The 26,479-nt window shown below is 40.0% G+C and overlaps 1 protein-coding gene across 5 annotated transcripts; it reads right to left on the reverse strand.

Annotated features, from left to right (window-relative positions):
- LOC131883804 (FMRFamide receptor-like) lies at nucleotides 1–26,106 on the reverse strand. Of its 5 annotated transcripts, none has more exons than XM_059231376.1 (10): nucleotides 25,922–26,069; nucleotides 17,205–17,533; nucleotides 16,275–16,488; nucleotides 11,130–11,362; nucleotides 10,972–11,025; nucleotides 5,645–6,007; nucleotides 1,237–1,549; nucleotides 785–993; nucleotides 587–688; nucleotides 1–287 (listed from the first exon to the last, which is right to left on the reverse strand). In XM_059231376.1, the coding sequence occupies exons 2-10, from the start codon at nucleotides 17,400–17,402 to the stop codon at nucleotides 189–191; spliced, it is 1,785 nt and encodes a 594-aa protein (XP_059087359.1). In that variant the 5' UTR covers nucleotides 17,403–17,533; nucleotides 25,922–26,069; the 3' UTR covers nucleotides 1–188. The 5 variants fall into 5 exon arrangements, with proteins under 5 accessions (XP_059087359.1, XP_059087356.1, XP_059087358.1 ...); XM_059231373.1 differs by adding an exon at nucleotides 22,474–22,667 and having other exon boundaries at nucleotides 587–993; nucleotides 25,922–26,048; XM_059231375.1 differs by having other exon boundaries at nucleotides 587–993; nucleotides 25,993–26,106.
- Between the last annotated feature and the right edge of the window lie 373 nt (nucleotides 26,107–26,479).

The following is a 26,479-nucleotide window of genomic DNA, read 5'->3' on the forward strand; positions in this document are numbered from 1 at the left end:
TTCAAATATATTGTATATATTTTAATTGGGAAACAAAGCAAACGAAAATATACGCTATTCTTTGATATTCTAACAATTAAACTCTGGCGAGCTTTTAGCTCTTCTTTGATTCGATCCTACGTAGTTAGGACATCGCAGATTCTTGGGTGGATGGATGGTTCTTGAAACTTTGATTGAAGGAAGCGTATTCAGGCTTGTGATGAGTAATTTTGGACCACATCGGGAAGATATCGAGGATCCCTGGAATGGCCACCATCTATTTCCTCTCGGATATCAGTGGCCTTTGCCTGGAACGTTGATAATGCAAAGGTAATGAAACTGATTACTCTCTGGGATGTTTCCAAGAAAAGCATAAAAAGCGAACACGATTACAATCTCGGCCAATGTGGACAAACTTTGGGGGCAAACTCATTTCCAAATACTTCCAACTTTCCGAATAAAACATCAGCATTCTCATCAAGTTCGCTCCTGGCATTGGCACATCAACTGTAGATAGACTGGATTTGCCCTGATCATCTCATTCCGGTTCCACACATTACACACAAGACCATACCAACTCTAATTGAAAGAGTTGAGGTTAACTTACCTCGGTGTTGGAATGGCTCCCATCTATTCGTAATGAGGGGCACCCACTTTTTGGATCCACATCATTGTCGGCTGGCTCTGAGTCTTCCTCTCCAAGAGTCTGCTGTAATGGGTCAATGGAAAGTGGAACCAGTGCCCCTTCATTGGTGCGTTGTGGAACCGTGGGTTGGCCAGAGCTTGGGCTCAAGGGCACACTTACGGATGAGTGAATAGAGCTTCCAGTTTCCAATGTGGGGCAATTATTGTTACACATACTACTAAGTGATTGTGGCGGAGGGCCTCGTTGTCCTCCATCTCCTTGGCTCAACAATTTGTCAGGAACAGAACCTTGCGTGATAACCACCAACGAGGAGGCCGAAATTGGTTCGAGCATTCTTGGACACGAATCATTAAGTTGATTGTGATTGGCTAGAGAAGGGAACGTGAAGAAGATCTCAAGATAAGTACGAACATTGGTCAGGATGGGCTCATGGGAGAGTGTCTATGGGCCACTTGGGCTAACTGCCACTTCAACGTGGGAGTTTCGACCCGAATGTACCTAAAGATAGGCCATCTCCAAGTTGATGCGTGGACCAAGTGATCAAGATTTGATCGAAGTTTTAGCCCGAAAAGAAAAACGATTTTTCGTCCCTAATACCCTCATAATAGTACCTTGGGCATGGATCCCGTTGGGGATTTTATGGGTTTGGCTGGAATTGATTCCATTTTCCCTCGGGACTCCGTCGCCCTCTGGGGAATTTCTCGTCGAGGTGAGGTTCGAATGGCCTCGTCCAATTGGAACCACTGTCGTCGTGGTCGTGGTCATCATAATTCCTGGGTAAGTCGTCAAATCGTCGGAGGATTCGAATTCGCCTCGAGGTGCCCCATTGACTTGTCTGCCCCCAGTCGAGCCCGATCTGCTCAAGCATTTCAGAAATCCGGGACAAAAGACACAAGCTGGGGTCAACAGGTCATAAAATGCTCTCTGGAATCGAAATAAGGAGAAAAGGTAGTATCTATTTATGTTGAAGATCTGGCAGTACAAATTTGAGTGAGAGGACTCTCCCCATATTCTGGGCTTTGGATGCACAGTGCTCGGTAGTGCCCTTGGGGATTGTTACTTGATTGGGTTAGTTCACGAGGTCAAGAGACTGAAAGAGAGATGGACTTGGAATACGAAATGATTGAGCCGGAAGCCGTTGCCTATCTATCTTTCAGATCTCGCTCAAAAGCATGAAAGTGTCCTTTTTCCCTTTCAACTTTGACAAAAGCTGTCAAAATTTAAGAAAAAGTCCTCACTTGTGTGGAACCGGAAAAGATGTCAAAATGTGAGTTCGACATTTGGTTGGATCTTTTTCCGACTAAATTGGTTAGAACCTACTCCCAAAACTTTGAAAAGGAATGATGATCCGAGACAACAAGGATATTTGCATATCAGTTTCTGGAAAATTATCGTTTCAATTTCAGGGCCCTTTTAAAATAGCTAATCTACGTTGGTTTTTGCAACTTTGGGGTTCTCATATTTTCAAACCACTATTCCTAATTTTCTTGACACACTTTTCTCTCTGTTCAATTCACCCAATTTTCATGTTGTGTTTGCGAGATACCAACAAAGTTATTCTGTTTTTAGACATCATTCCGATTCAAAACTAAAATCAACTGGAACCATATTTGTGTGTTGAAATACCTGCAATTTTAACCAGTCTTTTTTCAGAAGTGGGTAAACAACAAAAAATGAAAAATAAAAACCCTTTCATGGACATCCATGTTGGTTCAAAATGTGCAATTTGAAAGTCCTTGTTTAGTTTACAGGAAGATCACTTTTTGAACAAAATTCTTGGCTGATAGCAGGATGTAGTAACTAGGGCAAGCCCATCTTTGAATCTCTAATCTTATTGCCTTTTTACGGGCCATTGAAAGTTCGATTATGAGTTTTGAACAAGATCATATTTCGTCTGCAATTCCAAATTGATTTAACTTCGTTTTGATCTTCTGCTGATTGCGGTTCATTTAATGTTTTACGTTCATGAACAAATTACTGTACGAGTGCGATTCACACTGTGTTAATGTTTCGAAATTGACATTTGAAATAATATCCCCATTATTTTGGCAGGTCTTAAGAAGTTCCTTGGTCCTAACAGGAACCTTTTAAATATCTATTTAAGGAAAGAGAAGACCCATACATAACATTGTAGTTAGCTGATATCGCATAAAGAGAATGAACTATTTCAACATATTAACTCCAAGGTCCTTTTTTCTTACGCGTACTTAATTGAGGCTCTTTTTCTCGAGAACAAGATCAAACCGCAATGGTTTTTCCAACATCTCTTTTGGTACGCCTAGTATTGTACAATAGTTATAGGCTATGCCGATGCTTTCTTCTATTTAAAGAACCCTAAGCTCCGCTTTCAACGGCAGTACAAAATATGGAGCATTTTCTTCCTCAAGTCATTTACATAACGGCAGGAAAAATATTGGGTTCAAAATAGTCGACTAGTCTAGCGATTCAACATAAATTAGCATCTTAAGTGGCAATTTCTAATGTCCTTGAGAGAAGCTATTGAGAATTGCTCATTTTTCGCTTGATTCCGTTTCATTCCTTCCCGTTTTCTTTTTCATAGAATCATTGCGATCCCTCTAAATGTGATTTCAAAGCTTAATTGAGCACTTAGGGGATTGCTTCAATGGCAAATTTTGCAAACAGCAAGTTTGGAGGCATCTTTGATGCACAAATTTTGACATGTGAAGTTTTAAGTCATCCGGAACGAGGGATTGGAAAGTGCATTCTGAACCTGGGCAAAGGCATCGCATTGTTCCAGCATTCGTCATTGAGACCAATGAGTGTAGGGTTAGACGTTCAAAAGCTTCAAATGATAGAGCATCAACCATGCGTTACGATCGAATACACAATTTTCTTTTACTACATCATGTACTTTACTTATGCTATGGTTAAAGGATGAGTAGGAGTCGGAAAAGTAGTTTGATTTTTTTGTCAAGATACTTTTTTAGGTTATGAAAATCAGCCAAAATAAGTTCCGAAAATGTAAAATTAAGTAATAAAAAGATGAAAAAAGTTTTCAATTTGTTTGGTTATTCCAGTAATATGGTGTTTTTTTAGGGTAAAACATTCTTAATTCTCATTTTTTCCTCGACTTTCTTGCTCTTTGAGCTCAGAAATTTAGTCTTGTCTTTACATCAACAAAAATTCAATTTCAATGTAGAATCATGTCTATGACTTCCAAAAGAAAATATTATGTTGAATCAACCTGAAATCAAGGTCCAGGACTAAATAGATGCGTGGTAGCAAGCATAAGTTTCACTTTGACCGCTAGATGGAATTAGCAATAAATGGCAATTTGTGTTGACATCTCGGCAGTCACGAGATTAACGAAAATTTAAAGGCCATTCTGGAAGCTGAAAAAGGATCGAGTAACGCGTAATTCTTTTAGTTTTTGAGTCGTTACAATTACACAATTTTAAAATGTAATGCAATTACAGTTCCTTTTCGAAAAAAAGGAACGAATTACTGTAAATTCGTTACTTGTAATCTTGTAACTAATGCCCTAAAAATGAGTTCGGAAAAAATTGTTTTGGCGATCAAATGATAGTTGACATTTCATCTAAATCAAGGAAATACTTATATTTTTTTGACTGCGGAAAATATCTTCTGCAGCCTTTTACTCGAAAACTAAGCAAAACTTGTGAACTCTTGTAATTGATCCAAAGTGTTATGATGCGAATTATTCTTTAAGAAGATTGGGGGCAAAATGACTTTCGCACCGTTTCGCCAAATGCGTCTTTTGCACTTAGTAATTTGAGACTTGTTCTCGTACCATCATGTGTCTGCACTTACTCGGTTGCCACAATAGTGTACATTGTACGTGAAGTGTGAAAATTTAATCTTGTAACTTTTTTCTGGCATTACACGGCATTACGTCACTTATTAAGGCTCATTAACTCTAACTGAAAAAGGTCAAATTGTGCAGACACCGTCATTTTCAAGGTCACAATTTTGGAAGTTCAGGCTGATCATTTTATACAAAAATATCTCTGTGAAATGCCACTTTGGTGGCAGATTGAGAAACAGTCACATTTTCAAATCTATTTGCATCATTCTCTAGGCCAGATGGAAAAATCACTCTGACCAGTTCAAAAATCTTCAACCAATGTCTTCAAAATTTTGTATGCACTGTAAACTTGACTACTGCAAGAATTTCAAAAAATACCCAAATTGTCCCTACGATGGACTTCACGGGGGATTTTAGTTTCCTTGATTAGGACATCTTTATGGAACAAAAGTGAGACGTTAGGATTCATTTTTTTTGAAAATTTCTTCCAACTTTCACTCGTTGAAAGAACGAGGCAAAAAAGTAACACCCTTGGAAAGTGATAGAATTTCGAAAGTGGGAATCCCTTTTTTCCTAACGGAACCGTCTCATTCTAATGTTTTCCTAAGTTGGACATTTGGTCTCCGAGTTATCGTTATTTGCAGGCGTTAGTTGACATTTACCAAAACAGATGCACCTAAGGCACAAGACACAGAGAACTACTTTAGTATAGTATTGCAAAGCCTTTACGAAATCAGAAAGTCAAATTAAATCATCCACGTCCTAGCAAAGTTTTTTGACGAGCAATGTCCGTTCAATTTGAATGCTTCCAGATTTTTTTCCGCCCGAGGCCTGACGATTACGTATCCAGCTTTATTTATATTCACGCCATTAAATGGTAAAGAATCATCATAAATATTTCATAATTTCTAGAACCTTTAAACCTTCATATTTCAGTGGTAGATCAACACTATTCCTGTTCTGAACGAGGGATCGTGAGTTTGTTTGTCATTGGAGTCAGGGCGCCAACTTCTTTTTATCCACATTTGTTCAAAAACGGAGCGAACTGGATATGAGAATGTGAGACGAACTTGTCCTAAAGCTCCATGCAACTAACGACTTGAAATACAACACCGATATGAAGTGCCCTTTAAACCTGGACAAGCTAATGTAATTTTGTAACCCTCCAAGGATTTAAAAAGAACTTACACTTATGTGTAACTGTTTCTGTCTTGGCAAGCATTGGTACGTACCTTGAAAGGTGTGCTCACAGCACAATATACCAGAAAGTTGATGGATGAATTGATGACCATCAATAGTCGGGCCACGAAATCGAGCTTGTAGAAGTCCATGGAAGGAATGTATTGGGTCTTGTTTTCAATGCAATGGATGATGAGATGCGTGTTCGTCACCTCTTGGGCTCCAGCCAAGATTCGCGGCATGTTAGAAATGACAAATAGCGACACTATCACAATCGCGATGTAAGCCATATTGAGCTCCTTCCGATTGCGAGAGGTGCGCCTCTGGTGGAGGATTTGAATCCCACGACATATTCGAACATTAAGAACGATCAAAATGGCTACTGGAGCCAGACCAGTGGTGGTTAGGGGATGAATCTAAAAGATAGGAAGAATAAACCTAATAGAAAAAACTCATTCGGTTTTTTACAAACCTGCTATGGTGAATGACTCATCGAGGTTTCGTCTAGTTAATGTTCATACAGGTCCAGTATCGTATGTTCAAAAACTAGCGCTCACTTGTCTATTGGACGGTTTTTTTTCAATTACTTTTAGTAGTTTCATAATGCAAGTACTACTCCAGACAAGGTTTGGGCAGATAAAACCTTCATCCAATAAAACCGAGACGTAAGATGTAAGCCATAAAATTGTGTCTCAAGCAAGAACGCTCCATTGTCCCTTCATTGTAAGACTGATACCAAACCAAGGTCAAAGAAGAACTTGTTTCTTTTCCACACTTTGAGTTTATCACCTGAAGATCGTAAAAAAGCCTTTGTGCCCTACGATTATCCCTTTCCATCTGTAATAATGGCACAGATTGCTTGAAGCTCTGCACAACCCAAAGAGCTTTGAGTAGAAAAAGTTCGAGGCAAAAAAGCAAACTTCACGTCACGCGCACGTTGTTCCTCTTCGTTTCACTTTTGACCAATACTTTATAGGGTTACTCTGAAAATTCCCAAACCCAAAGACAACACATCGGTTATCATTGTCAACTGGGACCAAACCTGTCAAACACGACATGGTTTGATGGCCCAACGCTCTTCGCCCAAAGTTTTTCTTCTTATTATTATTGGAGAGAACAGCGAGAAACAAACGATAACGACCATATTCCCAGGTTTCCATAGTTTCGGACATTTGTATTTATTCCTTTGAAGATATCTCTCAAACTGCATGTGACACCAATGGCTAGGACCAATGGAGTGGGGAGAAAAAGTCAGGTTTGCCATTTGGGAACGTTTGATGTGTCAATGCCTATTGATGAGCAGTGCAATGCACTTCCTAACTCAATCGACTCCCGTTAGTTTGTGATGACTTTTCAATCCTTGCTTTTTTCCTCCAAAAAGTTCTGTCAACTTGCTCGAGGCAGTCGCAGATGCTTGTGCTGAGGAACCCAAACTTCAATCTCGGCACCGCTCTTCAATGCAAGTTGAGGGTTGGTTCTAATGGGAACATGCTGAGTGTTTTTGTTTTTGCTCTAGATTAGTCGTCAAGATAGTGCCTTTTGTTCGAACACGTTGTGTCCAAAGTTTTGCAATTAATGGCGAAGTTTATCTATAGTTCAGATGAAGTGACAGACAATTTGTTGAAATGTTTTCAGGCATCTTGTCTGGGATTTCCCTGAAGGTATCATGGAGCTCGCTCCCGTGAACGCGATCTCGAAGAAATTCAATTCCGCCGCGGATGAACCTCAATCCCAAACAAAAACACTCAGGAGATTGTCCTCGTATGTTCACGGGATCACCAAACTTCCACCACTTTCCCAGAATTTCAGGAAGAGAGATGGCCGTCACTTGACCCACATTGAATCTCTTCCTCAGAGCCCAGGGCTTTGGATCATCATTCCGGGTCCAAATATTGACGTGTGTAAGCCAAAAGGATTATTATTCTTTTACGCAATATTGCGCAGGTTATTCAGAGGAGGTTCTTTTGATCCGCTTGAAGACTCAACAATCTGCATTGTCAAAAGCCAATCAGGGATGATTATCTCGTTTGATGGTCAATATTCCCATTACCTCTCGATCCCAAGCTTTTTGTTCCAAGAAATCAGGTGTTGGCAGATGGCTCTACTCTTTCTTATCTGTGTATTAAGATGGACATGTTAGGCTCCTCTAATGGGTCGTTTTGAAAAGTGATTAGATCTCTGACACTCAACTGATCCAACGAAAGTCTTTTGATCTTCTCAAGGTCTCCATGCAACTAGGATTAATCTGATGATTAGATCAGCAAGAAGACAATTCTCAAGGTCTGCTCACCAACTGAATTCCCATGGGCTGGAATTGGAAGCAATGAATCTTTTGTCCCCTGGTTTCCAGGTCTGGCAAACAGTGATTCATGGTTGGATTCTCCCAACCAACTTTTGACCTTTTATTACCATTTGGCAGATTAATTTCCTTGAGTTTCATGAGCAAAGTGGACACCACTCCATGACGGGAACGGAAATGGAAGTTTAGAATGAAAAGTAAGCATTCATCCACGCTTGTTTGTTTATCAGGAAGTTGAAGGAAACGCCGTGGAATCTTGAGATGCTTTGAAATGACGTAACAACCATAAATTGAGAGGGCCAAGTAAAAAAGTTCACCCATGACCACGGCCTTTCATTTTGAATTTGGCAAAATCCTTTTGTGCAATCGACCCGGTTCAGTCAGACGATATATCATGCCCAGGCGCTTCTTGGCCCTTTCTCTCAGGACGAGGGCCCTCTTCAGTCTCATTATTATTCTTGGTGGCCTTCACTAAAACCTACCATTTGAAGATTAATACCTTCCAGAAAAAAAGAATCTATTAAGACACTTTCTCCGTGAACTTTTTTCGTCACTTCAGCCCCCCCCCCAAAAAAAAGTAATTCCATTCATTTTTGCAGGACTGTAAGTGCAAATGTGAGTGGATTGCTTGTTTACTAGTGCAATGCTTTCGCTTGAAAGCTGGAATGGAACACTCATGGGATTTCCGAGATCCTCAATAGCATCAGGACAGAGTGATGCCTTGTCCGTGATAGAGGCTATCAACCATGTTGAAAGTGGGGTCTCATATCACCCTGTTTCATGAAGGCTTTTACCCAAGAATGCCCAGAGACTCTAATCTGTGTCTGCGAGAGTGGACACGGCTTAATTGTCGCAACGAAAAAGAGGAATTCTCTTAGGGCTTCAGTCAAGCAACAAAATGTACGATCCTTGGAGGTCCAAACAAATCATTTCTATCGCTTGGAATTTGGACTCAAACCCACTCAGAACCTCGAGAGTTATGACGTCAGCGGGGCAAACTTGGCAGCTCTGAAAGAAGCATGGCCACGTGCCTCTGATAGGCGGTAACAAGGACGTTGTGGTTGGGGAAGTTCGCAGGATATCCGCCATTTCAAATTTGCATCAAAAGTCGCTTTCAAAGTGCATTCAGGTAATCTCTGTATTCGCCGAGCATCCACAAATTGGTACAGACATAAATCTACCTAAAAAGGTGGTTCCTAGCATGCGTCAGCTTCATTTACACTCAATCCATTGAAAACCGACATTTTGTATTCAACTGATAAAGAACAGGAAATGTTGAATAACTCTTGATTAGGTGGGTGTTTTTTGAAAAATTGAAACGTGTCTCCCAACAAGACATAAGGAAGATAGATGACTTGCCATTACTGGACTTTTCAAGAACCTGACAAGAGTTTGGTGGAGGAGCTAGTTTCAGCTAAACTTGGAAAAAGTAACGTCAGAGACAAGTGAATTAGGAATCTGTTGACAGCAGCCTTGAGAAGGGCGATTTTCTATCTGGACGCTTATGGCTGTCCAAAGCCAATGTCACTGTCACACATGTCCAATCAAGGTGCTTCGAGCGCCTGTTCCTTTTTGGAAATTGGACAAGAAATCAACGCCTGATATTGAATCACGGATAGCTCGTGGTCAAAATGATCTTCCACTTTCCAACCATGAAAGCTATCGCCAATTGAACCCTATTTTCGTTCAGATTGGTGGTTTCCTGATAGGATAGCACGATTTCGCTTTGCCAGAACGGGGATGAAAAGAAGTTGGACCAGTGATTTCATGGTCTTCGAGCTATTTCTAACCACTCCGCAGAGAGGTTGAAACCCACGCAAAACCGAGGTCATGAAGGTGGAGTGGAACGGCTTATTTTTCTTGGTTTTCTCGGACCCTCATCCCAAGCTCAAAAGAAGATTGGGCGAGATGTGGCCTGATTCATATAAAGGAAAGAAGGAGGGAGGGGGTACATGTAAAGGCATCCTAACATCAATCTCAGCACTGGGACGCAAAAAAAAGTTTTTTCCTTATTTGTAGACTGTGTGGATCTAGGATTTCGAAATTTGGATCATTCTGAACTGGGAATCGGAGGTAGGTAGACGAAAGGAACGGAGAAAGTAGGAGGGAAGGCAAGAAGCATCGTTCTGTTGATCTCTGTCATGTTTTCTTTTTCAAGATTTATCACCATCAAACAAACTCCGACCTTCAAAAACAAAGCAAAAACTCAAACTTGCGATGAAAAAGAAGAGAAGAAACTTTGGGCAAGTGCCCATAACTTGATAACCACCAACGCAAGAGAAGGGCGTGAAAAAAAGGCTGCCAAAGATAAAGTAGGGGAAAAAGTACCAATCACATAATGTAGGATTCTTTTTGAAACTTCCTTCAAAAAAAAGCTCAGCCGAATATCAAACCGTCCTATAGTAAGTTTGCCGAGAAACTAAAACAATTGCACTGCTTCTAGATCGGCTTTAAGCCAAGTTTGATCTCATAGAAAAAAATATCTCAATGTCTACTCGAGAGTAAAACTATTTTGGAAGAAAATGGCATATTGCATATATCTAAAGAACACAATCTGAGACCAACTAATAGATACCAAAGTAGACCATCCTCTTAAGACAGCATATAATTTCATAAATTTGTTCCTAGGCATTTATGCTAGCACTTACATGACCAAACAAGCATTTTTCTTTGTTAATAGAACAGTTTCGTAAGCTACCGTAAAGAAAAAGGAGTCTCCTTCGAACAAAGACGGCTGAAAACCCACCAATCAATTCAATTGCTGGTTCCAGTTCCATGAAAGCAATCACAACTCCGTTACTGAGTACTACAGGCACTTTGCATAATGCCACAGGTAAATGCTACTTGGTGAAGACCTAATGGACACAATCAAAGGCTTGATCCTTCTTGAGGCGTTTACTTGTACTTCAATCAGTTAGTTTTTGTAAAATATAGAATAATATGAAAAATCTAACCGATTGAGAGAGCCTTCTGCCAGGGGTCAAATTTTTAGCTGAATCAACTTTGATAGCCTCTCAAGTTTAGCGTTAACCTTTTCTTAAGTAGAGTACGTAAAATACGCGAATAGAGTTTTGTTCTCACCGCTCTCAAGTAAAGATTGATCTTCACGTAGAGGGCGTTAGTCATCCATCGTCGCTGAAATGAGCATTAGAACCATGTTAAGACATGTCATTGGATCCTCATCGGGGAGAGTTATTGATCCACCTCGTGCTAGTATGTAGTGCTTGATGCTCACATACCTGTAGGTTAATGAACATTGGAATATTGAAGAAAAGTGAGAAGATGGTAACGGGAGCAATGTACATTGCCAAATGCTTCCATCGAGGAGTGGTCCGAAGATGGATCCGATACTTGTGAGGATTACAGATGGCAAAGTGGCGTTCGAATGTCAGTGCCACAATCATTAGAACTGAAGCACACATAGAGACATGAGCCACGGCATCCGAGCATTTGGTCAACACTGGCATCACATCTGAAAACAGAACCCTGTTGTGTCATCTCTCGGGGGATATCTTTGTTTGATATCCATCGTGTACATGTCAAGTTGTTGCGTTGGTAGGAATATTATTTTTCCAAATAATCGGATTTTTTTATCTTAACAAAAAAGGTTGGTGTTGGTAACAACGTGTGATGAGGACAATCATTTGACGTAAAAAAATCAAAGTTGGTGCGACTTCATCACATTGTACATTGTAAATGATTAGCACATCTTAATTTGCAAAATGCCACTGTATGTATGGAAAGGGGCGTCGAGACAAGGATGGGCGTTGCTTGTTTATATGTCCATTTCGTTGATGCCCAATTCCAATTTTTGGTCCGAGTTTGCAAAATCTTATTGAACAGAACATTTTTTTTTTTGGAGGAGGGGGGGGGGTCACGGGCTTTTCTAACCACTGCAGGGAACGTAATCCCCACTACTATTAAAATGAAAGGTGATAATTCGTCTTTTTATTACCTATTCTTTTGGCTATTATCTATTAATCATTATTTTACTTATAATAAAGAAAGGACAAATATGATTAAAACTACTCATACTCACATTTTAGGTCTTCAAATTTGTTTTTAAACAGAAATAATGAGATGAGAAGTATTATGACTATAAAGTCACAGCGTGAATAATTTGTCAAATTGGTTATTTAAAGTTTAACGCCTTAACACCCATCTTTGCTTTGCGGTTGAGTAGTGGTTGTACTCAATCATTGATATTTTACTACCTCAAGCAACATTGAATTGCTCAAGATATCCCTTGTAGGTGATGATAATGGCATCAATCCCATCTATCTGGTTGTGTCATCTGTACCTCACTTTATTCATCGACGAAGCGAGGCTTATTTTCTATCAAAGACATGATTAAAGGTTTCCTTGTAATTATGTCCGTGTTTCAAGTAAAAGCAATTTCGTCTTAATAAAGGCCTTTCACTGAATCCATAAACAAGGCTTTCTGATTAAAAGATGTTATTTCCCTTCGAATTTTTTCATTCATAGTTGGATACACTTTCAGAAAAACAATCTACGCATTTCTTGCCCTTCCCCTTTCAATGAGACTTTCAACGTTTCCAAATTTCAGCTCAGCGCCTTTAACCTGAGATGGTAGATATCTTGATCCTTTGTTTCTTTTTTGTTTTCTTTACCAAAAAATGGGCCAAAAAAGGGCTTTGATTCTGCTAGCAATATCCAATGACCTAATGCTTTACATCATCCACCTCAATCTTAGGTGAGGGGATTTAGAACATAACCGTTCAAAGTTTTTGCAACAATGGAAGGTTAGCTTTCTTTTTGCGAATCTTGTTTCTCCGTCAGTTAGTTGAAACAAAGGCTTCTATTCAAAATCATGCTATTATCTTTAGCAAGTTTGCTGTTACTGCCAATTTCCATCAGCTTTCAAGAAATGAACTCCACTTGCACTACTTCTAGACTACATGTAAGTAGAAGGCTGAATTGATGTAATCATTTTTGTTTCCACGTGTACCTCAAAGTCAGTGAAGAAATTGGGTTGACACAATTAGTTAATGACATCACAGATGGTGTGATGAATGCTCGTCTCATTTTCATGTTGCCAAACCTCAACCTGAACAGATGAGATCATGCCAATGAAGCTGGGCATGGGCTTTACAGAACAATGTGTACCACTAAACACGATTATACTCGCTCTCTTACTACGCATATGCTCTCACACGGAGGTGCAGTCAATTGGGATTTGCTCAAGGTAAACAAAGAGCCAGGTGATGTTCCCTTGTGCGTATTGAAACCCAAAGACCGAGTTCTAGCATGTACTGTGCTGTATTCTACTGTAGAAGAGTGTTCTAAACCGAAAAAGGGGGAAGTTAGGGCGGCTTTACACTACGATGGAAAAGCAGGATTGAATCCGGTTTGAGGATTGAAGTGGGACTAATGCTGGGGCGAGTCCAGCAGAGGACCCGAGTCTTTCATTGTACTCAAGTCGAACCAAAAGACTCATATTGGGAAATTTAAAACAAAGAATGAGACTATTTTTCACAAATTCGGATTTGAGCCTTTTAGAAAGGACTCGGGCTCGAGTCTGGACGCGCTGCAGCACTAGTCCGACTACTATGGGGACGTTTAGGCAAGCTTTGGCAGGTTCCTTTGTTTGCTGGTACCAGTGTCAGTGATGCAAGTTTGGGGTTTCAAACACGTTTTTGAGAAGCTGACCCTTCTTTCACATTGGGATACATGAGGAAAGGTCAGCTTCGTTAAAACCAGTTCGAAACGCCAATCTTGCATCACTGGCATGGCAGGCAAGTTTGTTTGCTGGTATGGTACCAGCGCTTGCTTAAATGTCCGAATCCTCAAACCGGAATCCATCCTGGTTTTCCAGCGTAGTGTAAAGCCGCCCTTACTAACATTCATTCATCTTTTGGTTCCATTCAAAAGGTGCAGATCTTTATTTAGTCTTCATTGTAGGTAAATGTGATTTATGAGCACGATGAGGTTTTTTGTGGCTTGTTTTTCAAGCTCGAAATTCAAGCCTTTGACCTTTTTTTCAAGAGCCATTGAGAGAGCAAAATTTCATCAAAATTGAAGTTCAGTTGGCTACTTTCCTAATCTTTGTAGGCAATCTATGTGGCCATAACTTCTTCGGCAGGAGAGATGTGAACATTCTGGTTAATATTCTATTTTCATTATAACCATGCCCGTTCGGAGCTCGCTTGTAGTGTAATAACGGATTGAGAAGAACTCAAAAGCGTCTATTTGTCAAATCCGGAGAATAGGGTGCATGGGACAAGATCTTGCTTGAAACATTTCTTGACTAATATGTGGCTAGAAAATAATCAGCCTTGATAAAGAAAACTGACCATACCTAATCTTTTCCGCTTGTTTCCACAAGTGCTTTAAGCACGTGGGAAAGACCTTAATGTAAGGACAAGACCTTAATGCAATATTCTGAGTTGGTTGTTTGACCTTTGGGAGGGTATGTCTTATATACTAACCCCTTGAAATCGAAGAAACCAATCTACATTAAATTATTCTCCCTCCCTTCCATCTAGACTTTCGTGGAGAGGATGGAACCTTTAGCGAGCCAGTTCATGACCGGAGTGGGAGTGAAATAAAGCCCCCCCCCAGGCTCATCCATGGTCACAATTCAGTCTAGGAAGGCTTTGAAGTCCCTGGCCATCTTCAAATTCCGCTGTTTGTGATTGTCTTAGAGAAAGCGAGGGGCCCAACAGGCTGAGAACTTTGAATGATTAAGGCCATCGTGAGGGATCTGAGATACAGTTTCGCAGGAGATGCCAGTATTCAAAGATAAATGTTGGAGTTGGAGATGCATTCCCAGATCCTTAGACATAATTTGGGGGAGATCTGGGCGAAATTGTTCTTGGGCTTCCGTGTAGGCTTTGGACATTAACTTGATCATTTTCTGTGGGTTTTCGGTCTTCCTTCAATTTTTTGACAAGCTCGCCTGGAGGTAAGCCCTCCAAAGGCCGCCAAGGCTAACTCGAAGGCCACCGTGGCCAACTTTCCCGCCAATGTATAGGTGTTGATGGCACTGGACGCTGGTAAGCCTTTGTGCGGATGGAAAAATCCGTGAGGGTTCATCAAAAATCGTATATTTTAAAACAAGTTGGACAAGTTGGCTAATTCTTTCAAAAACTGGAAAATATATATTGTCGCAATTGTTTTGCAGATATTTATATTTCTTTATAGTTATATTTATTTTTACGCCATGACATGACCAAGAGTCGCAATAAAGATTTATTATTACTTCATACTGGCTTATTTTTTAAATATAGAATTGAACATTAAAATAGAAATTTTAATGTTGATTTGCCCTCATGCTATAGTACTTTAAAAAATCAGCCCATATTTTTTTCTGTGAATATGGTTTTGGCATTTTTTGGCCAATTTTTATACTTTTCAACAATGTTCGCAGGCCATGAAGTTGAAGCTCTCTGTATTTTAGATTTGATTATATTAAACCAATAGAAAAATCAATTTTCTTTGAACAAATATACCAATTCTCAGGTTGAAATATTTCTCATGAAACATTACGAAAACATTTTCAGTGTCGTTGGTGCCCTTTTCTTCAACTAAAACTTTCGATTTTGATAGAGGGCGCCCGAGGTCCGCCTATATATAGAATCATGTGATCTGCTCTTTTAGTTCAAGCATTTTGCATGTACATGATCAATTTCTTTCTGGTGTTCTAGTGGTAAGCAATTATTTCAGGGTGAATGATTGGGCACAAAAGTCACCTTTGTCAATGAACGATTGTTATCGAAAAGCATGTGAAAAGACTTTCAATCCTAGTTTTTCTAGCCAAGGTTTGTCCAGTCAGTCCCATGAACATCAATGGAGGAGGTGTCTAACCCAGCTGAAAGGACCTTAAGGAGATTTGCCGTACAAATAAGGGACTTGCAACTCAATATTAGACAACACTAATTTCAGAAAGAGCGTAAATGTCCTAGATCCTCGGTACAACATCAAACATAGCTAAGCCCTCACAGCCATTTTCCGAGACAAAAGTCGTTTTCAAGGGTTCCACACCTATTTGTGCACCTAGAACCCTTTGCCTGTATTGACTTGGCCTATAACTGACCAAGTGATCAATGGCTGTAGGCCCAAAATATTCATTATGTCGGAAGTTTTTGAGGTCCTCAAATTTAAAAAATATCCATTTGCTTACAAGTAATCTTAGCACTCAGTGGACGGTAGCAAAGATCAACGGACTTGACCTTGGCGAATTGCCATATTTGTTATCATTCAATTGTACCCATTCCACAAATATCCGGTTCAGTTTCGAACTTGAATTCAAAGTACAAGTTCTACGAAAGTTGTGGATGAATCACAACCTAGCCGACAAGTTTAGTTTGCTTACCTCAACTTTCAAATCATGAAGCAACATTCTAAGCCGAAAAGCGCATTACCATGTTTAAATCCGAGCGAGCTCAAGCTGGTGGCAATATTGCACACCAAGAAGATGGTGTCGAAAATGCAGAGAGTGATGAGAAGCTGGTTGAAGGCGCTTGTCATTTTGGGACCATGTAACACAATCACAGCAAAGACATTGCCTATGAAGCCGATGATGAGAATCACAGTGGAAACCACGCCTGTTAACCACCACTTCCAATCCATTAGAATCTGTTGGGAGAGAATTCGTTTCACGTTTTGCGAGCTTTAAGTTTCTTCAAAAACGCTTCTGGGAAAGTCCTCTGGGGAACGTTCAGAGGACAAATTGAATACAAAGGACTTGCATTTTGTACAAGTCATTGACCTGTTTCAGGTATCAATGTTGTGATGTAACAGATGCTAAAAATTCAAAATTTTTGGAATGTAAATTTATGCTCGGGTTATTAACAACTTCTTTATTGAAAAGGCACCATTTATCTCGGAAACTCCCAAGTGGCTATCTAAAAAAAAACTCCATACAAGTACAGCAAGAGGTAGCTCAATAAAATATTAACCTCGCATTCATTGCCATGAGGGAAGAAAGTGTTTTGCACTTCAAAACAAACTTCTAATTCAATCAGTCTTTTATTAGATAAGCTGCTCCTTTTCTGCCAAATGCGAAAGAATTATAAATTGTCAAAGTTAGAACTGATGCTTTTCGCCTTTTACTTTAAGACTGCTTTTTAGTAGACGCACCTCTGATCCTTCATGTTTTCATATTGACCCAAGCGTACGTAGACCCAAAATAACAAGTAAAGGTCACATTAGAAATTACGATTTCGACCCAGATGGTGTCCATATTGGATCTTCTCTCGGCTACACACACACATGGTTTATTCTCTCTCGCCGATTGAGAGCTTTCCCACGTGTTCCATTAAAAAAAAAGCGATAGGAATTGCTCTTATTACCTTGATGTCTGATTTGAGCATGATGTTCACACAGTTGAGCAATGACGGATCCGAGGGCGGAGTGATGTAATAAATGGATTCTGTTGTTGTCTCGGTTCCATTGATCCAATCACCTTCAGCATCTTCAGTGACATTGTTCCAAAGCTCGACGGGAGAGGCTGTGCCATTGAGATCGACGGACTCATTTCGAGCCAACATGATGGTTGTGGTGGTTTTCGATTGTTAGTTGGCGATGAATGATTGGTGTTATAGTTGGGTCGGCTTCAATACTTATTGGACCCGATGAGATCCCATAAGTATATTTGGGACACTAAACACCCTCGACTGGCCTGAAAACAAATCGATTGAATATTGATCGTCTCTGGTAGAAAGAAAATCTTTCTGACTGTGGTTATTTAACTTTCAACTTTCTACACCGGGACCAAGAGTCTCGTTCCAGAAGTTGGTCGCCTGACGGAAAACTAACTTCAAGCGAACTTAAGGACACTAAAGGGTACACCTCTTGTTCTACAAGGATCCTCCTCTTCATCGTTCCTCTGGGTCCATAATTAAAGTTTGGAAGTTTCCAACCAATCTGGTGCATGTTTCTTAAGGGAAGGTCCTGAATATAAAACCTGGATCCAAGCAAGTCATCGATCCAATGCATCCCATAACTCTCCTCAGATAAAGAAGCCCTTACAATGCGGCATAATTTGCAAGCCTGATATGTCGCCAGGAGTTCGCCAAGTTTATTCATATTTCTCGTTAACTCTCTCTTTCTTTCTTGCACAACTCTCAATGGGAAAGATGCTTCGTTGAGTTGGATGAAAGGAACGTCAGACATTCACTGGATGGAGATTGTCATTATTGTTCTTCCCGCCCCTTGAATGGACCTCAAGACTCAAAACGTAAATGGCAAGTACTTTGCGAACCAACAAAGGAAATAGATTCAAAGTGAGCCAACTTCAAGCGATAAGCGTCGTCATATACCTACTATATCTGCATGTCCTAATGCGCCCTTTCCAACACGTAATTTTTCTTTCGAATTAGCATACAAATGGCATGAAGGTACATTCTTAGAGAGCCCCGTTCAAGTAGATTCTCGAAAAGAGAATCACGATTCCAAGGAAAGACATAAAAGTCAGTCCTCACGCGAAGATCGTGTGTCACTCAACCGTAAATCATTTTTTTGTAAGTATTTCTTTTTTCAAATCAGTAGGTTTCTTGCGCATCTGAATTCTTGGTCCAAAGAAATCCACATTTGCTTCCCTGAGGTTTTGCCCTAAAATATCCGGACATTTGTGTTATCCTAAAATCTTGGAGTTAGTGTATGTAGTCGAACAGTTTGAATGACAAGAGATCAAGGCAAAAATCTTCTCTCCAAGTGTTTGGGATCATTTCCATTGAGAGGAGACGTGACTTAGTGGTTAGCATAGGTTCTAGCATGAGAGATATCCCTGGTTCGGATCTCATTCCCGAACTTTCACATTGTTCATTGTTTATTGTATGTGCCACTCCGACCACCTTTCTGGTGTATAAAGAGTAAGGGCTCGATGATTACGAGTTAGTTTACAATGAATAAGATAAATAATGATATAAGAAATGATGGTAACTTTAAGATGTTAACCACTCTTACCCTTAGCAGAGAACCATCCTGATATTAGGCATGAAACGGCACATCCACCATGATTAGAATGTTATTAGGTAATTTCCAGCAATGCTCTCTAGACTTCTGAAGATGCTTTTAATATCATGTTATATGTTTTACACAATAATTCAATTGCTACTCAAAAAATAAAATATCTACCTTAAAACACATGTGACAAAACGTATACAAAAGCAACATCATTAAATGTGTTAGTTGAACTCTCAGTACATCTTTCATGAGATTTCATCAAGAAGTTGCTTGTTGCCAAGGAAACAGTATCGACCTTATAGGATAAAACTTCAGCTTCACCTTCTTTCTGTATGAATTGTCCGTTGCTTGAGTTTTTTCTTACGTTTGAGACCAAGCCAATATACATCAGTGGGTCCTTTTTTTTCTTCCCCATTAATTTTCATGTCTTTTTCCAAGTCTATAATCTTATTGACACATTGTGTTTTTGAGGGGCATGCTCTATAAGTGAGAAACAATATAATAGGCTTTGATATTCGTTGCTTGTCCTCAGTGGTGCCGTTAAGTGTGGGAAAATGTTATACTTTATTGTGCGGCCACTGGCCTATTCTTCTTCGTTCGTTAACATGAAAAAAACATCTTGAAAAGTCTTGAGTATCGGAATTTTGAAATCCCCCTCCAACCTTACTACCCCAAACCCAACTTTTTTGATCCTTGGGTAATTTCTTTGTTCAAGATGAGATGAAATCACAGTATCGCAGTTCATTTACGACTCTTTTTGGATGAGATCATGAGGTAGTTTTGAGAATGACCGAGAATCGAGATCGAAGATTCGGCATCTGTTTTGACTGCAAGATACGAATGAGGTAAGACGAGATTTGGACACTGACTGCGAAACAGACAAAAAGTCTATCACATTCTCAGTATATTTAATGAGGGGCAAAAAAATTGAAATTTTACCATCGTGATGGTAAAAAAAAAAGTTTGACATGCCATAGTCAAATGACAATTGGTATCAGTGCCAATTTAGAAGACCGTTGGACGTTTGTTGAGCGTTTTACAGTCTCTGTACTATTTGCATTGATATTTTAATTTGCTTGAAGACGTCGTTGGGTGTATGTTACTAAATGAATGAATGATAAGAATACCGATGATTGCTTATAGGATTCACTATTTGCTCTCAAGCGAAGGAAATTAAATGGAAGTAGCCACGTCAATAACATGTCAAATTGAGATTGTAAGTAACAGGAAGAAGAACAAATTACCCGAATCCTGTTTGTGAAAATTGGCCAATTTCTATGGGGAAGCAATTTACCCGCTGAGAATACAACTCTGTTTTCTCTCAATTGCATCCCATGCGCAAAACCTTGCATCGCTTACATCACAGAACTAATTCCTTTATTTGTCCTTCCTTTGAGCAAATCTAAAGGTGCTCCCTTGGGATTTCGAGACAGATGCAGACCAGGGTGAAAACTAAAATGATGGGTAGTATCACTATGTAAAAGCTCTTGCAATGTTTTTAGGGCGAATGTCATCAAACTTGGTATGCCATTACAAAAACTTTATCGATTCTTGAAATTCCAAAGACTGAGCAGTGACAAATTATGAATGGCAAGAGGACCTTTGGAAAAAAACATTTCCCTAGACTCTCTTGAAGGCCAACCTTTGGGTAAGTTTTTACACACTCAACTTTGGCTCTCTTTTGTGGGACCATTTTGGATCCCTGTCAACGCCTCCATATGGAAACTTCCCCTTAAGCAAAAAAACTTTGCGACCCCAATTGTTGTGGACGGATTTCAATGGGCTCCAAACGGCCATGGGTGCAACTAAGTAGGTTAAGAATGCACATTGGTAGGGTCTCTGAAAGCTGAGCAAAAAAGAGCTCTGCAATCACTTTGAAATGCTTTCTTTTGAAATAGAGGCTATCTTTTCCAAACAGTTGGACATATCAGTAACATTATCGTTAGCCAAGATCAGCTCAACCCCATCCACTGAACAAAGACTTGGACCGCAAATGGAACTTCCCTTGGGCAAACAATTTGCGTGTAGAGAACAGCTCGGCTATCTTTCAATTTCCCCCTGTCTCCATTGAATGCTATTGAAGGTCATTCAATTTCACGTGAGTGCCGGGAGTTTACATCGCAAGTCGACACCGCTGATTGATTTGCCGTGTAGACAGAAAGAGCCTGGCAAAACAAAAAATCCTGGCTCACCACTGCGTTGCCGACAAAAAACGTCGTTCTGACTCAATTTGCCATTTGGACACTTCAAGTGGCAAATAAATTGAGACACAATTGTTAGATTTTATTGGGAACCTCCCAGGATTTGAGCCTACCGCACTAACGAGGAATTGGATCCTCTGAAGCACATTGTTTCAATCAAAGGAATTTGAACTTCGTATCTAGTTCATCTGTACACTACAAAAGTGAGGCATGACGATTGACTACTATTTGGAGAAACATGAAAATTATGCTACCTAAACATGAATGGCATTTGAGATGGAATGCGCACGAAAAAGAGGCCGTGGCGTATTTTTTACGAAATTAAGGGCAACTCGCGAGAATGTGAAAGTGGTCACATAGATGATAGGTAACTCGATCTATTCGCCCACGGAGACACGTCCTTGATATTGAAATTGAACTTACTGAAGATGGGATATTCATTGGTAGTACATTTCTTTTGAAACCTTGGTATTCGACGTGTTGCCAGGTGTTGATCCCACCCAAAGAAAGAGGCTTGGCATGAAATGCCAATCATGTGCCAAGTTGGCTCTTAAGCCATTTAAGCGGACGTTTTTTGCTCATAGAATGTAGAAATGTGATGTTTCCACTTCTCTATTTGAATCAAATGCTTCTCTTTCGAATCTATCTATTTGTGGAGAGAATGACTTGAATCCAGAACCTTTTCAGGACATCTACAAAGAACCAGAACTCATAAATTTGTGCGAGCCATAAAAGTGGCACAACGAAGTTGGAATTAGAAAAGTGGATCAAAACTCACTTTGTGAAGAACTACACGAGGACTTTTTTAATTACGACTCTGCAGATAAATTGACCCGAAACCTGGCCTTAAACAGTGGGGCCTTGAGCCTTCAAGCCCATCTCATGGATGGTTGAAGCCGTGAGGTTTGTTCTTGAATAGTCTTACTTAGACATTTAATCTGGGTAATCTTGGTTGATCAGTTGATGGAATTCAACATAATATCTTTTGAAGTCAACTGTCCTAACATACCATATATTGGGTCTAAAAATTATGTCCGTATCAGAATATTAAAGGTGCATTTTGTAAAAAAATGATACAATTAACTAATGATATATGTGCTTACATAATCATTTTTTCTTCTCAAAGGTTAGAAATCTCACGGTTTTAAATAAAACAGAGCTTTGTGAAGATCAAGAACGAGGGCTGGCACCATATGTTTAACATGCGCGTATTCGTAAAGACGGCAACCTTCATCGTGCATAAAAGGTTGGCATTAGTAAATGTACCATAGAAGTGTGTCAATAGACAATGGAGGTGCACTCCACTAGAAAGTTAGCGCAACATGCTCATTACGGATGATGTCAATTGTCTTGTAACGCTATATGTGCTTCTAACACGTACTCCCACATTAGGAAGTAGAACCAGGGGGCATTATCATACTCTAGCCGAGTAAATACATATGTATTACTTAACTGCTCTGGCTCATTTGCCGTCAAATTAACGAGAGACTGAAGAGGCCATTTCCGTTGCACAAGAGAGTAATTGTCGTTGTTCCAATTGGATCCAACTAAGCAAAGACTTGGTCGCTCTCTAGGGCTTCATCCCCCGTTGGCAGCACGGAAAAGCAAGAAAATTGGGCAACCAAGTCCAATCATACACTGAAGGTACTGAAAATATGTGACAACTAAAATAAGGCATGGGTTTGTATTTCATTAGAGGTATCCATGTTCAAGAGCTCTCGCTATTCTTAATAACTTACTTTCATTGCTTACTGTTGACGAATTATCGAGGGCCTACATAGTTATCGAATCTGATGAAAAACCCTAATCATTTCTGACTCTTTTGTGGCTTTTCAGGGATAATGTACGCAGGTATTGACAAGTGAGGTGATGAATCAACCGTATCGATCCATTCATCAACGATATTCGTCTGGCCCAGCCCAAAGTTTCATCATTTACGTCAGAGGACGTCATTGATGGTAATTTGACATGGACTTTACAACAATGTGACCCCCAGGGAGGTCTCGAAGCCACTAAGCCTCGAAGTGGACCAAAGGCCCTGACCATTTTGGGCTCCTGGTTCCAATGACAATAATGAGACTTGATGGATTTCTTTACCAAGCCTGGAGTCTGTTGTTCAAGAACAGGAAAATCAACAATGAAATGTGAAATTTGCCTCTGGCAAACCTGGGGTTCAATTTGAATTCGAGTTCAAGTCGATCCTTTTATTCATTAAGCCTTCAAGGCTCCCCTGCGGTTATTGGACACCGTCCTTTCTCCTTTTAGAAGAGAGGTATAATATATTCGTGATCTGATACGGACATCTTTAAGAGAACAGGCCTTTGTTAAGGAATCTCAAGATCCTACCTAACCTCAGGCCTTGCTTGCACATTTTGGATGTTCATTATCTGGGCGACCTTTGTGCATTTTTCACTCGAGCAAGGTTTGAGGTCACTACAAGTTTTCGAGCGGAACAGTTTGTCAAGAGTCAACTCCTCGGAATTAAATGAAATACCAAGACTTCCCTCGTCCCCATTGACAATGGGCGGGTCACAGCAATCTTTAAGGCATTGGGATTACAGGCAAAAAGCCTTTGGGAAACATTCAAAGGCTGATTTTGACCTTACCCATATGCCATTCAAACACCCACGAGTAAGTGCTTCACCCACACATTCCTTGTTCCAAAGTTCTCTCTTAGTCAAAGAAAAGAGTCATGTAATCGTATGAAAAGTTCCGTCCAAGGCTTGTGTTGAAATGAAAAACATTTACATAATATATTTTGCTCTGATACTCTTTCCATTTTTAATTAGATTTTGATGAAATGCGTTCAAGTTTTGGCGAACGGTAGCAAAATTATTTAGTTTAAAAGCTTGAAAAAAGTATTGTCATACGTTTACAATTATACATGGATCACGTTGAAAAAGTGTATGACCGATATGTTGTGGTCATAAGTTCACCCTTTTACATGATTGTGAACTCTTCAAATGGGAGGGTTAACGCTCAATAAACTGGAAGGAGCAAGAATGGCTACAAATCGATATCTGATCACATGCGTTCGTCTGATGTTTGCTGAACATTGTACCCATGATTATCTGTTCTTGAAACGATTACCATTTTAAGATTAATTGAAGGTGTTATACTGATGAAAAATATATACGGCAATACTTTGACGATGGGTGTCATTTTTAGGCCTCAAATATTTACTTGCATTTACCATACACCAATGGCGTCAAGGCTTAAAAGTGCTTTGGATTCATAAGCTTTATTAATTGGTGTTAATGAAAATCCCATTAAAAAACAGTATTGTCGATGAAAAGGGGAACTTATCAGTCTCTCTTTAGGGGTCTTGACCTTTTCTATTCGATTATTGGTCTTTCAGCCTTGGGAGTGTAAGCAAATATTTATTAACTATTCTTCTCATTCAAGGCAATCAAGCAAGAAGCATAGCCAGAAACTAACACCAATATAAATATGGCCAAGAATAACACAACTAGTCTTTTCATCGCCCTATGGATCATTATAAGAAAATACTTCTATTTGTCTACTCGATAACTGGCCTTCCTTCTCCTTTAGGGCCTTTCGTTCAGTGGAGCGTTTCTAGTCCAAAAGTTACTCACAAGCGGAAAAGCGTTAGCTCATATGATACTAAAGAAAGGGATTATAGAAACCCAAAATGGTCGAAGATCCTTTCACTGTATTGCACGCCACTTCTGACAGTTTGGTCCCAATGAAAAAGGTTGGTCTGGGCTGCTTCTCCAATCTTAATAATGAGATTGATATCGATTAGGTTTATGTCATTGAGCCGTGAAGAAACTAATTTCCACATACAGGACAAAATTGTTCTAAGACTTTTGGTTTAAATTACAGATTTGGAAAACATTTGAATACTGTAGCTCAAAGACATTGTTGCACCAGGTTAACATGAACAAAGCGAAAACCCTTCATCTAAAATTCGGTTGCTCTCAAGGAGCTTCCCAATTCACAAATATTTGTCATGTCCATATTAGCTAAGGGTATATTTTAATTGGCCCTTCCTCTACATGAACACTTCAACCGAAAACTCGATTTTGCTTTCTAACGAGCATCTGGAGAGGAAAAGTGACTGAGCTGCAGTGGCTTCGTATCTTGAGGAAGGTTTTTGGTTCGATTCTTCTCGCCGACCCTTTTCAAGGAATCTTTTAGACACTGACAGAGAATAACGAGAGGTGGTGTAAAACATAATTCCTAGGGTTTAAAAAATTCCACTAGGTTACACTGTTTGAGCAATGATTAGCGCAGTTTCCTCACATGAGAAAAGTCCCCACTTCGATTCTCCCGTCCGACCTACAATAGATCAAGGAAACGTTTGGACGCTAACTCCACATTCACTGTCAAACGGAGAACCAAATTGATACGGACACGACAACGCCTATCGGCAAATGCATCCGAACAATGTGTTGGGGGTTGGTGGGGGCTCAAGCCTCCAAATATACAAAAGAAAATGCTCAAAATCTGACAAGAACGCGAAAGCACATTCCTTCATTCCAAACCGGATTGCATTCCTTATTTTCCATTACGAGTAGCCTTAAGTACAAAGGGCCCTTCAATGGGCATTTGTGGCCAAGTCTAGGTGCTAATCCACTCTAGCCATTGGTTGGATTTGATTGGATGGCTTAATTCGGACGAGCTTGCTTGGTTTCAAATACCCATAAAAGGGCGCCCAACATAAACCATGAGCACAACGCTTGTCAATACAAATTACAAGTAAGCCTCTCCATCCTTCAGAAATTGGTAGGGGAGAGGTACCTAATAAAGTGATTTCCACATTCTCTTTGACGGTGGAAATTGGTACAGCTCTCGAGATCAAACTAGTGCCCAGTGTTTTTCATTTAGTTTCAGCTTGGCACAAGTATAAAGTTCCATTTCAAAGTCAAATTTCTTACCACTTCGATGTAGGAATTTAGTGGTTTAGTTGAGCATTCCGATGAAATTCTTGTACACACAATGAACTCACCAAAGTCTCGTCAGAGTTCTGACTGACTCGTTCGTTCGTTCCCACTTTAGCGTTTGTCGTTGGGAAAAAAGGCCGACGGTAGATTTTCGAATTGAGGCTCAAGGCTCGAGGCTCGAGGCTCGAGGCTCGAGAGGTACAAAAGACAGGAAAGAGAGTAGGCCTCGAAAGTGAACGAGGCCGAGGAGTGGAAGGAGAGAGAGGGGGAGGCCAAGGATGTTCAGAGAGAGGAAAAAAGGCCGGGTCGATGATGCTGAGTTGAGTACGGAGAAGTTGTTCCTCCGAAGTGAAATGAGAACGGAGGATGCCAGGATGATGGTGATATGTTATAAGGCCACGAATTCTATACCCGCATCAAATGGATAGGTCTAGAGATTCCAGGGGGCCTTGGAAATATGTCATAATCGGATGATATAGCTTTTTTTCGTTTACTTCATCAGCACGCTTTCTCGAGAAAGTGAAACACAGATCACGTCAAAGTTTTTTAGGC

Source organism: Tigriopus californicus, chromosome 7 (genome assembly GCF_007210705.1).
Source record: "Tigriopus californicus strain San Diego chromosome 7, Tcal_SD_v2.1, whole genome shotgun sequence".
In the NCBI taxonomy this organism is placed as follows: domain Eukaryota; kingdom Metazoa; phylum Arthropoda; class Copepoda; order Harpacticoida; family Harpacticidae; genus Tigriopus; species Tigriopus californicus.

Bases quoted from the DNA above. Each gene is read 5' to 3' on its own strand.
- LOC131883804 (XM_059231375.1), bottom strand. From the start codon at position 17,402: ATGTTGGCTCGAAATGAGTCCGTCGATCTCAATGGCACAGCCTCTCCC. The intron at 16,489-17,204 runs GTAATAAGAGCA...CTCTCCCAACAG, and splicing joins TGCTCAAATCAGACATCAAG to ATTCTAATGGATTGGAAGTG. The intron at 6,008-10,971 runs GTGAGAACAAAA...CCTATCTTTTAG, and splicing joins TCAATCTTTACTTGAGAGCG to ATTCATCCCCTAACCACCAC.